Source organism: Galeopterus variegatus, unplaced genomic scaffold (genome assembly GCF_000696425.1).
Source record: "Galeopterus variegatus unplaced genomic scaffold, G_variegatus-3.0.2 Scaffold229, whole genome shotgun sequence".
Taxonomy (NCBI): Eukaryota; Metazoa; Chordata; class Mammalia; order Dermoptera; family Cynocephalidae; genus Galeopterus; species Galeopterus variegatus.
In genome coordinates, this window is record NW_007726340.1 from 248842 (window position 1) to 260456 (window position 11615).

The following is an 11615-nucleotide window of genomic DNA, read 5'->3' on the forward strand; positions in this document are numbered from 1 at the left end:
GAACACCAGTCTGGGGTTTGCCATTTGCTATTCTGAGGTCACGCTACTGAAAACTTGCAAGGCCTCTGCCCAGGGGACCACACGCAGTCCACCAACATCACGAGCTGTCTGTCTGTCCCTTCAGTAGGGGAGGTGCAGTCCATCACTCTCAAACTTCACTGTGCACTGGGAACCTCACGAACATCAGTGGGCTGTGATAGGACTAGTCTGGGTGCTGCTGGACATCTGAATTTTAAATCAGCTCCCAGGTGATTCTAATGTGCAGCCATGTTTGAGAAGCACTGTTCCAAGCTGTGCCAGCCAGAGAAGGCATAGAGACAGAGGGGCTGGTGAGCAAGTGTGGAGGAGAGGAACGATGACTAATGCACTGAAAAATAAAGCAAGCTGAAAAATCAGGAGGAAAAAAATGGCCAAAAATAAACTTGAAGTCAGCATATGCTTCTCTACAAATGAAAAGCCTTACATGTTTTTTCCCCTATGTACAAATAGGGAGTTTCAGTCTTTAGATGTTTGTGAAGAAAAATCTGGAGGGAAAAGCTGCTCAACTGCAATCCAATTTTCAGACACATATTATTTTATTTTTTAAAAAAATCAAAGCCAGCTGCCGATTTCATCATTGAGCAATTTTAATGCTTTCCTTCTCAGGTGCAGTTCAGATCAGTGGAGACGGCATTCATGTTTATGATTTTCCTTTTTCTTGTCTTGCAGTTGGTTCCATACTTAAAATGTACACATTTTCTGTTTCTACTGTTCCTGTGGGTGGCTAAAAACAAAGCAAACTAAAAGTTAAAAATTGGGGATCTAAGACATGAGAGAGGGTTTTGTTAGCTGTTCTAGACTATTTGTTCCTGGAGGGCAGGGAGCATGCTTTATTTCTGCACTGTCCCTAGTACTTGGAGTGGTGTGTTGCATGCAGCAAGCCTCCGTGAATATCTTGTAGCACTATCATTAAACAAGGACAACATTTTTACAATTTCCAAAGTACTTTCTGAAACATCTCCTTGAATCCTCTGCAATTCTTTGACCCAGCAGAGGCTGTGCCTCCTCACCTTATGGTGAGGGAGCTTGGGCTCAGAGGTGGCTGATGCACATGAGGGCATGTTAGCCCCTGGAGATAGATGTGGAGAATGAAGCCTCCATGGCTTTTCACTGTAAAAAATAACCAATAAACGGCATCTTAAATCATGAGTCTGGCATTATCAATTGTCTATTCCTTTCCTGATACATTCCGTGGGAGAAAAATGTTGAATAAACGGCATCTTAAATCATGAGTCTGGCATTATCAATTGTCTATTCCTTTCCTGATACATCCCGTGGGAGAAAAATGTTGTTATTGTTTAAACAATATAAGATCAGACGATATTTTACACACACTGGGGGACTCTGCCCTGCCACTGATGTAAACTCCCTTAGCATTTCAACTTGCTTAAAATTTAAACCTCTTCAACACTAAACATTCCCTCAAAAACTCGAATGATGTTTCCAGCTGCGTTCCTTGGTGACCTGTCAGACTTGATTCTGACAAACCTCCCTGTTAGGTTTCAGGAGGTGGTACCAGTGCAGGTTCAGCTACCACTTCCTAAACCCTGACAGGATGGTTTGTCAGAATCAAGTGTGATGGCCAAGTTAGGGGCCTCGGGCACAGGCTGCAGAGAATTCAAGGGTCAGAACCTGCCGCCAGCGTCTGGCTTCAGGATGCTGCTGGACACACCATTTGGGAGCTGAAGGGCCTGTGCTTTGGGGTTCAGGCATTCCTCTGAAGGTCGCAGTCACAGTGGTGAGAGCAGCCTACAGATCATCCCCCCTCGTATCGCCTGTCCCAGCACCAGACTGCATATTTTTTGTGTGTTAAATAAAAGAAAAATCCTGCACATATGCAAAAAAAAAAAAAATGCTTCTACATTTCTGAAGAAGTACAAAAATTAACAAAATGGAGCTCAAATAGAAGTGTAGAGAGGCTGAAAACTCCCAGAATGAGAAGGAGCAACCAACCACTGCAACAGCCTGTTCTCGGCCCACGGAGGTCTCTGGCCGCCCTGGAGAGAGCTATATAGCTCAGGCCAGAAAATGACCGGTTTCTTCTAGCGCAACCATTTTGATTTAGAAATAGGACAACTCACCGCTTAAATACCTTTATTATTTTTTAAAAATTATTTGGACATTGATAGCTCTGCAAAATACTTCTCCCATTCCAAACCCTCAAACTATTTCCACATGTCCTCCATAAAGAAACAAAATATTCATACTTTGCTCCCATTCAAATCTAATTTTTCAAAACATTTAAGATTCAAAATCAAATACTATTTTTCTTTCCCGGAACTCGTTAGTAATTTTAAATCACAATGCAACATACTTAATGGCATTTCTTTTTAAAAATTAGCTTATCAGACTATTTTACGAGGGAAAAAAAATCATTTCAAGGCCTTAGAGAATATAAATTCCCTGTTTCTGAAAGCAAAGACATTGAAAAACCCCTTTGCTCCCCTGGAGTTTGTGATTTTAACATTACCAACAGAACCAGCACACAGATTGATTTTCTACTTAATATTAGGCATTGTTCAGTTACTCTTGGACTGCAGCTGAAACGCTAAAGAAACTTCACAAGGACGGGTGAGGGGAAGGGATGAGTCCAGCACATACGAGGGCCGCAGCTGGGGCCACAGAACAGAAGCTTCTGAAGCAGTGGAGCAGTAACGGCCGGACCCCTAGGACCCAACCTCACGCAGGCTTGTTTGGGGTGGAGGAAGACAGTAGAAAATCTGCAATCTGCACTCATTTCTTAATGATGGATACAAGTGTCAACCGAAAATATTGCACATAGTATCAGAGGCATGTAAACCACTGAGAAGGTTCAGGAAAGAATAACTACAGGTGGAGAAGATTCCCGAAATTTCCTTCAGGAACAGAGAGAGAGGAGTTGATGTCAGTCATTTGGGAGTTACTAAGAAGTGGTGGAAAAAGAACCCCTTCCCTATCCTCAGCAGGCAGACTTTTAATCAAATAAATCTTCATCACGGCTGTGCCTGAAGGATCCAGTAAAGGTATTACTTCTTCATTTTCCCCAGTAAACCACCATTTCATTACCTCGCTAAAAAAAGGAAGAAAGAAATCCTACACTGGAACGTGGCCTGTCTGGCTAGAACACCAGCAGTGTTTGCAAACATCCCCCCCTGCCCACTTGACCCACTACTCAGGGCCACACACATGAACCCCCCACAGGCCCCGGGAATGACCTCACCCCTCAGTGCTCTGAGTGGGGCCTGCATCCTTCCAGGAGGCTCGCAGAATGCACAAGGTATTGAGCAACATGCTGCGCAGAGCCGAGGTGATGTTGAGACGGCCACAAGCTGCATGAGAGCCAGCACAGCCCCACAGCCTCCTCTGCTCTTCAGTGACATCTGTCAGCTTCATTGACGCGATGGCGAGCACCTCCTCTCGATATGAAATCAGCAGGGTTTGACTAGAGCCGGCTAATCTGATGCCTTGTTGAATTTTCAGATCCAAGAAACTTCTGACTCATCTCTGGGAATGGATATGTATCACTTTTCCACGTTAAGTCACCGGGGTGACTTGTTACGGTTCTGAGGCCCTGACCTTACTGAATGGTTGGGTCACACCTCTGTACAAAGTCCTGGGACTACAAATTTTAGATATCACAAGTGCCCACTGGCTACCTTCCCAAATACTTCTACTTTAAGGCTTCCCCTAACATTCAATCTCAGTAACATACAGTACATATGTCATTAAAAGGAAAGTCACTTAAGAGTAAAAAGTTTCCCCCACCTCTCATCTTACTGAAGGGCTTTCTGGTCTCTTACACTGCCCATGGATGCACAACCTGCAGGCTGCTTTGCGCCTGTGGGTTATAATGCTCTCTTGTTTTTAAAGCTTTTCCTCTTGTATTCCAAGTAAGTCTTGTAAACCACCAGAAAATGCCAATTCCCTAAAGCCCTGCCCGTTATTTGCGGGCTACAACTGATGTCAACCTATGAAGCTTTTTAAACATTTAAAAAAACAAAAACAAAACAGAAAAACCACACACACACTTTGGCACGTGAGCCTTGAGTTATTTGAGCATGTTCACGTTTCCCGCCCCACCCCCTGTCCCAACATTTGAGTCACTGTTTTTGGAGAATGACGACCTCTTCTGCCTCATGGAAAAGGTCGCCATGAAGCACTGTTGTTTTGAGTAGCAAAAGGAGGAGGTACAAATGCTAAACTGGCCCCAAAAACAGTTCTTGTGTTTAGCACTATAATTTACGCAATGCTGCAAAACTTTTGTACCAGGATGCCTAGTTCCAAAACTGCTGGTTGATTAAATATACATATACATATAGATATAGATATAAAAATTACTAAGTCAACATTTGCTGTTTTCAATGTGAAAACGATAAAATGTAATTCTGAATAATTGTGCATTTGCCATAGGGTCCTCGTTAAAGGGACCATAAAAATAATTTTGTAATAAAAAAACTCTTATTTTTAAGTTTAGTATTGCCCTCAAGTTCAAAAGTTTGGAGCAAATGTACTGAGTAATAAGCAGGACTGGAATCTGCTCCTGACAGGGATCTGGAAGCCTTACATCTAGCGGTCCCCAACGGCAGGCCCAGGGAACCTCACAGCCACTTACTAGCTCTGTTTTATCAGCACAGGGCTCCACAGTGCCTGCTGACCCCACGAAGCCATCAGATCTGAACACTGAGGAGGCCTAGTAGGGACCGGCTTGGCCTCCGTCCCTCGCCTCGTTGGTGGCAGATGCTGCGGCAGCTCACCAACTCCCTGTGTAGAGCTCTGGGGGCACAGACGTGCTGGGGCTCTGCCTTCTCTTAAGCTACCAGACAAAGCAACTGGGGGAGGGGAGGAGGCCTGGGGCCTGGGTGGGGACCACTGAGCACCAAGGCTGAAGGTGATCCGGGAGCTGACCTTCTACGTGGGAGCTGACCTTCTACTCAGCTGCAGGCGGGGACAGAGGAAGGAGCGGACATTCCAGTGACATGGAAGTTAGCTGTGCAGGAAGGGAAAGTGCGCTTAAGGTAGCTTAAAAACAGATGAAGCCCAAATTGCCACAGAGAGGGATGGAGAACGGTGACCGCCCCCTCCACGTGCCCCGCCAGTCGGCCTTGCTCCTTGGATTCTGTGGGTTAACATTCATGCTTTCTGATGCGAGTCTGCTCATGAAGAAACAGGAACACACGTTCTCCTGGTTCTGGCAGGTACACAATTTTCTTGGCAAAGTTCTTTTTTGCCAAGTTCAGTTTTATTTGGTTGCTGTTCTGAACCGCTGTCACCGGAATTCATAGATGGGTGCGCTGTGTTCAGGAACATGGGTTAGATTGAGGGACTGATACCTGCAAAGGAGGGAGAGACAGAAATGCGAGGTAGTCATCTATTGCACATTGAGCAAAGGTTGTCGGAAGAACCCCCCGACCAGAGCACCTGACGAATCACATGCTTGGACTGAATACAAAGTCATCCTATACTTCTCAACCTGAACCTTTCTTTTTGGTTAATCCTCCTGAACCACACATAAGTTAAATTGTCTTTAGACATTCCCCCCTAAGTATGAAGCAACTATAGTACGTTTTACAAGAACAAGAACCTGGTAAGTTCTGGGAGCAGCTACAGGCGGAAGCCCTGGCCTCACCTCCCCCTTCCACCCTTCCTCTCTCCTAGCAGCAGCAGTTGAGCTCCATTCACGCAACGTCTGGCTGTAGCATCTGAAAGAACCGCACAAACGACACAGGCATGTCCTACTTCTCATCGTCCCCAAAGAGAGCGTGTAAATAGCAATTTCGCAGCTACCCCTAACCTTATTTCACCATCTTTTTTTTCTTTTCTGGTGGGGTACAAGGATCCGAACCCTTGACCTTGGTGTTACAACACCACGCTCTAACCAGCTGAGCTAACCAGCCAGCCCTCACCATTCATTTCTATTTTCTCATTTCCCTAAGTATGGCACCAGGCTTGTGGAATAGTAGAGATCTGAGGTGTCACACAGAGGACGGAGAAACAGAGGTGGACAACCACACTCTGGGACAACAACCCCGGACACATCTGGAGTCAGTGACTGGAGTGTTAGTTCTTTTCTACTTGTTTCACATAGGAGAGAGGAAGAACACAGGTAAAAACAGTTTATATCTTACCATAAAAAAAAATAAAGGGATGGGAATTAGCCATCAGGAATAAGCAGAGCACAACTACAATAAGTACTACTCTATACCCACCATAGTGGGTGTTGGTGGGGAGAAACTGGAACCCTCATACACTGCTGGCCGGAACGTAAAATAGTACAGACATTGTCAAACAGTTTGGCAGTTCCTCGAAAAGTTAAAAATAGAGTTACCGTATGACCCAGCAATTTCACTCCTAGGTATATGCCCAGAGGAATTGAAAGCAGGAACTCAGATATGTGCACACCAGTGTTCACGGCAGTGTTATTCACAACGGCCAAAGGTGGAGACAACTCCAGTGTCCATTAACTGATGAACGGACGAAGAAAACGTGGTATACACGCGCAACAGAAAATTACCTGACAATAAAACTGAAGTTCTGATATAGGCTACGACATGGATAAACCTTCAAAGAATCATGCCAAGTGAAAGAAGCCAGGCACGAATGCTACACGTCGTAGGATTTCATTTGTATAAAGTATTCAGAACAGGCAAATCTATCTCAAGAGAAAGTAGATTAGTGGTTGCCTAGAGCTGGGAGGGGGTTTGGAGGTGATGGCTACAGGGTACAGGGTTTCCTCTTGTGATGAAAATGTTCTGAAATTGATGGCTGCACAGCTCTGTTGATATATGAAAGACCATTGACTTGTGTACTTTAAATGAGTGAACTATATGGTGCGCAAATAATATGTCAATAAAACTGTTATTTTTAAAAAATTATGCAGGGCCAGCCCGGTGGCGCACTGGAGAGTGCACTGCTTGGGAGTGCGGCGGCGCTCCTGCCGAAGGTTCGGATCCCATGTGGAGACCGGTTCCCGCTCGCTGGCTGAGCCCGGTGCGGGCGCGACACCGAGGGTTGCGATCCCATTGCCGGTCCCCGGTGCGGGTGCGACACCGAGGGTTGCAATCCCATTACCGATCAGTAAAAAAGAGACAAAAAGGAAAAAAAAAATTATGCAAAGTTTAAAAAAACTTACTTGGAAACGGAACAATTACTGAAAGCCTAATAGTTATAGCTACGGTGCTAGCATTTATTTGCAGATATAACTTTGTGGCCACTGAACAAGGAATTTAGGTCAATCTAGGTAGGATCACTTGCAAGTCACAGAAGTGTGAAAAATTTGAAAGGAAATAAAGTGTTTCTACATTCAGAAAGGAAACCAGGTATTTTATGGTATGGTTGACCCTCCAGGTGTTTAAAAAAGCAGCAAAGAGGCAGGAGAGCCCCCAAAAGGCGATAAAAGCTTGCACTTGAGGTGGTGTTCTGTCCTTCACTTTTGACGAGACACAGGGTAGGACTGTAACTCACCTGGCCACTAGCTCATCAGACTGAAATTTAGTACATGTGGGACCAATGTCTAAGGAATACAGCCACAAAATGACAAAGGCTGCTGACAGCAAAATTTACACTGTTCACAGTGAATTAAATTACATTTTAGTTTCTGATTAAATTTGGGAGGACAAACCCAGCAAGATTGAGATAAACATTGCCAAAAATACAGTACTGCTTAAAAGTATTTAGAAATGAGTTCCTTCACCTAATACTTCATTTTTCATCTCATTTACTCTGCTCTGTGGATAGGGATAAGCCCCTACTATGAGCAACTGAGATCATTTAAGTAGGCCCTCAGCATCCAAATAAAGCATGAAATCTATACAGAGATAGGCAGAGAGATTCTCTTTTGGGCGTGGTGAGCCAAGGCAGGGTGGGGGGCAGCAAGCCTCCGCTGTGGCTAGGCAGAGAGATTCTCTTTTGGGCGTGGTGAGCCAAGGCAGGGTGGGGGGCAGCAAGCCTCTGCTGTGGCCTGTGGCCTGTGGCCTCTGGGGTCCTTACCATTCTGAACTCCTGTGGTAGTAGTAGCCCTCTATGGAGGCTGCTGACTTCTGAAAGCAGATGTAGTAGAAGCCAGCAAAGGAGGCACCGCTGATGTCTTTGATCGTGTGATCTGGAACCAGGAACTGTTCCTGCACGCAGATGAAGAGGTCAGTAACACAGCACCACCTGCCACCCCCTGGGCCTCTCTGTTAAACATCCGGGGGTTCTAAGGACCACTTAAGAAAAGACACATTCCCACGGTCTAACCCAGACTTACTGGGTGACTGGGTTCAGCCTGACTTCTGAAGAGTGCTCATGTGCTCCTGGAATGTTCTACATACTAAAGAGGAAAATGCTCACTGAGATCAGAAACTGAGAAGGTACCATGGTCCAAACATCTAATAAATAAATCAGTACCTACTTACCTGCCTGCCTACCTGCCTAGCTACCTTTCAGAGACCACAGACAGAACAACTGGGGAGAGTAAGTTTCTGCTCCAGTTCCCAGGAACTGTCACTAGGCTCTTGATGATGTCTAGAACACTGAGTAACTTCTGTTGGTCTGTGAATCATTCTGAGGGCAGATCAATTACCAGCAGCCACAGTCAATTGCCATGATACCCCCTCCAAGAGCTCTACACCTTGTCAACAGCAAACAGAACAGGTCTGTTCTTGATCAGGCACCTTATGGAAGAGGCAAGCTTGCTACCTGTGGTATAGCAAAGAGTTGAAAGGCCAAGTCCTAGCACCTACTCTCTGGGAGAGACGGTCAGAAGCCCCAGTGCCTCAGGAGGTCTACTAAAGGCCCACAGGTGAGTTGCCCCGAGAAATTCTTTGGAGACAAAATGCTTCTATTGCTTTTTTTTAGACACTCTCCTCCCCCTTGTTCAACCTTTGAAATTGTAGTCTTTAATAAAATTAGAACAAGCTCACAAGGGTGGGGCTCACCGTTTACTCTCTACACCTAGCATCTGACACTGAACAAGTGGTGATTCCCCCACCAGATGTTAGCCGTATGAAGTAAAGATTGAGAATAACTACTGAATGGTTTGTCCTTATGAAAGCTGGCAAAATTTCAAGATAAAACAACTTTTTCCTACAGATCAGGAACTAGGGGTTGAAGGTGGGTGTATGTTCACGAAGTCACTTGACAAACTTGCTTCATGCTTTTGCTATCCTGTGGCTGTTAAAGCAGGGAGCACAAACGACTTCTCAGCTAAAAGCCAATTCATCAAGTCAGCCAGATGGCACTCTCCGAGGGCTGATGAGTCGAAAACCCACATTCCATTCCTGGTCCCTCATTTCCTGAGCTGGAGGGAAGCAAAGTAGCTGAGACTGTGCCGAGCCCCAGAGAAAGGACGTAGTGGCAGAGACCAGTCACTCCAACGGAGCTTAAGCCTGTGGTGGGAATAGTGGATGACTAAGTTCAGAGACAGTTTGGCTTTGCCCTGAATCCACAGAACACTTGGAATGATTCAACTTGGAGGTTCAAAGGGATTAGTGGGTGGGAGAAAGGAAAGGGAGAAGACACAAACAACAACGTCAGAGGGTGATCACCACCTGGGCATGAATTTACCTGCTAACTACTAAACAGTGTAACCAAAGGGAGCTGTCTGGGATGTCAGCAGTTAGTTAACCAGTGCGTGCTCTGGAGCCCTGCCTGCTTTCTACAAGTGTGCAAAGACCCTGCCATGAAGACAAACTGTGACAAGCACTGGACATAGGCAGCCCCTGGTTAGAAGGCGCATCTCAGAGGAGACGTGTGGGGTGCATTACAGCTGGGGCACATAGCAAGTCCCAGAAAACCGCCTGGGAGGGAGCTTACCTTCCACCTCATGAAGACGTAATCCCCATTCTTCAGCTCTTCATAATCAAAGTCATCTGAATTAAATGATTTTGCATACTGGTAAAAAGCCAGAAACTTGCCCTGAAAGCAAAAAGCAGAGTATGATAACTGACCAGCAGAGGGAGAGGCAGGTGTCAGAACTACCCTTATGTGCCCAGGGGCAATCATCTTTTCAAAGGCATGACACCTAGTGGATGCAGTTCCCAAGTACTGAACAGGGAGCCTGTGGCCGCCCCCACTGAATGCAGACCTGGACTCTGGGACAGACACGTGGACTCCAGCTGAGGCCCCCTAGACGACCCTGCCTACTAGCAGGCCCACAGAAAAGGCCAGAACATGGGAACAAATGCACTTCCAGGGGCCTTTTCTCAGAACACCTTGCCACAGACAGACGAAAGCTAAGAAAAATCAATGAGCAGATATCTGTAACTAAATCCACAGGAACAGAAAGAGTCAGGCAGAACCACTTAGTAATAGCCTGTCTAGCTGCAAAGGAGAGAGAGTTAGTGTAGTCCTCTGACACTGTTGGGGTTTGGGCCAGCTAGTTAAGTAGACACTAGAAATGTGTAATGTATTATTAAGTTTAAAAGGAGACTAGGAATAGTTTACAAAACTGTATCTTTTAATCTCATTTTTGTAAAAAGACAGAAAAGTATATATACCCAAAAGAGATGCAGGAAAAGGTTAACAGGTGTTTTACTTTTAGGTGTTGTTATTACAGATGATTTTTTTCCCCCAACTTGTTTTTTTCCAATTACTTACTTACTTATTCATTCACTTATTTGTTCATTTATTTTGACGGCTGGCTGGTATAGGGATCAGAACCCTGAACCTTGGTGGGGTCACCATGCTCTAACCAACTGAGCAATTGGCCAGCCCTGCTAATCAAATTTTTTACATTATTAATTTTTTTTGCATGTATTAATTTTATAAGAAAACATCTTAAATAAGAAAACAAGATATAGAGATATTAAATTATAGATTTTGTCACACAGATATTTTTATTCTAAGTAGATTAAATATATCTTGACTTTATTTTTTTATTTTTATTTTTTTAAAAAGATGACCGGTAAGGGGATCTTAACACTTGACTTGGTGTTATCAGCACCACACTCTCCTGAGTGAGCCATGGGCCGGCCCCTATATCTTGACTTTATAGGACCACCACAATACCAACTTTAAATACCACTCAGGAACATTTGAGGATGCAATACAATGCCTCTGATTCTACTTTACAATGGAAAAATGATACCACAGGTGAAGTATATTAGACATTATAAATCCCAGACAAATACAGGCTCAGTATAGAGCTCCAGGAGTCCCATGTGGGGATCTGGGAATCCTCCGTGAGCTGGGAAAGTTATGGGAAATGCTGAAGACTGCAAAAGTGGCCAGAACTGCTGGAAGAGGAAAAATTCCACAGGCCCAGCTCCTGCATTCTACCAACTTAGCATGCTAGTGCCCAGGGTAACCTTCTTGGTCCCTCTTTCACCCAAAACATTTCAATCCAATCTAGCAAAGGCTATAGTCCCAGATATTTTCCGATATTCTAATGGAGGTCAATGGGAAAATTAAGAGTTGCTGTCTAGGTATTTCATTTACTGCCAAACTAGCCTAAAACTGAGTTGTCACTGGGCCTCAAAGACTTTGCTTTTTGCAGGACCAATTTGAAATGGAAAACAAAGTTGAATGGGAGAGAGGCTGTGGTTTACTGCAAGGAAGAACTTTCTTTTTTTTTTTTTTTTTTTTTTTTTTCCGTGTCCGGCAACGGATCGCAACCCTCC

At 44.8% G+C, this 11615-nt stretch overlaps 1 protein-coding gene across 3 annotated transcripts in view; it reads right to left on the reverse strand.

The window, feature by feature from the left end:
• Nucleotides 1–556: 556 nt before the first annotated feature.
• GID4 (GID complex subunit 4) overlaps nucleotides 557–11615 on the reverse strand; it is a 24270-nt gene continuing 13211 nt past the window's right edge. The window contains exons 4-8 of one of the 3 annotated variants that reach the window (XR_550061.1): nucleotides 9811–9912; nucleotides 8005–8135; nucleotides 3239–5348; nucleotides 1050–1149; nucleotides 557–763 (exon numbers count right to left, since the gene is read on the reverse strand). Coding sequence is in view for 1 of the 3 variants with exons in the window: in XM_008566225.1 (XP_008564447.1) it covers nucleotides 5285–5348; nucleotides 8005–8135; nucleotides 9811–9912 (297 nt within the window). In the remaining 2 variants the exon portion in view is untranslated. Of the gene's footprint in view, nucleotides 764–1049; nucleotides 1150–2116; nucleotides 5349–8004; nucleotides 8136–9810; nucleotides 9913–11615 lie in introns of those variants that run through there. The other 2 variants (XR_550062.1, XM_008566225.1) reach the window with 2 other exon arrangements.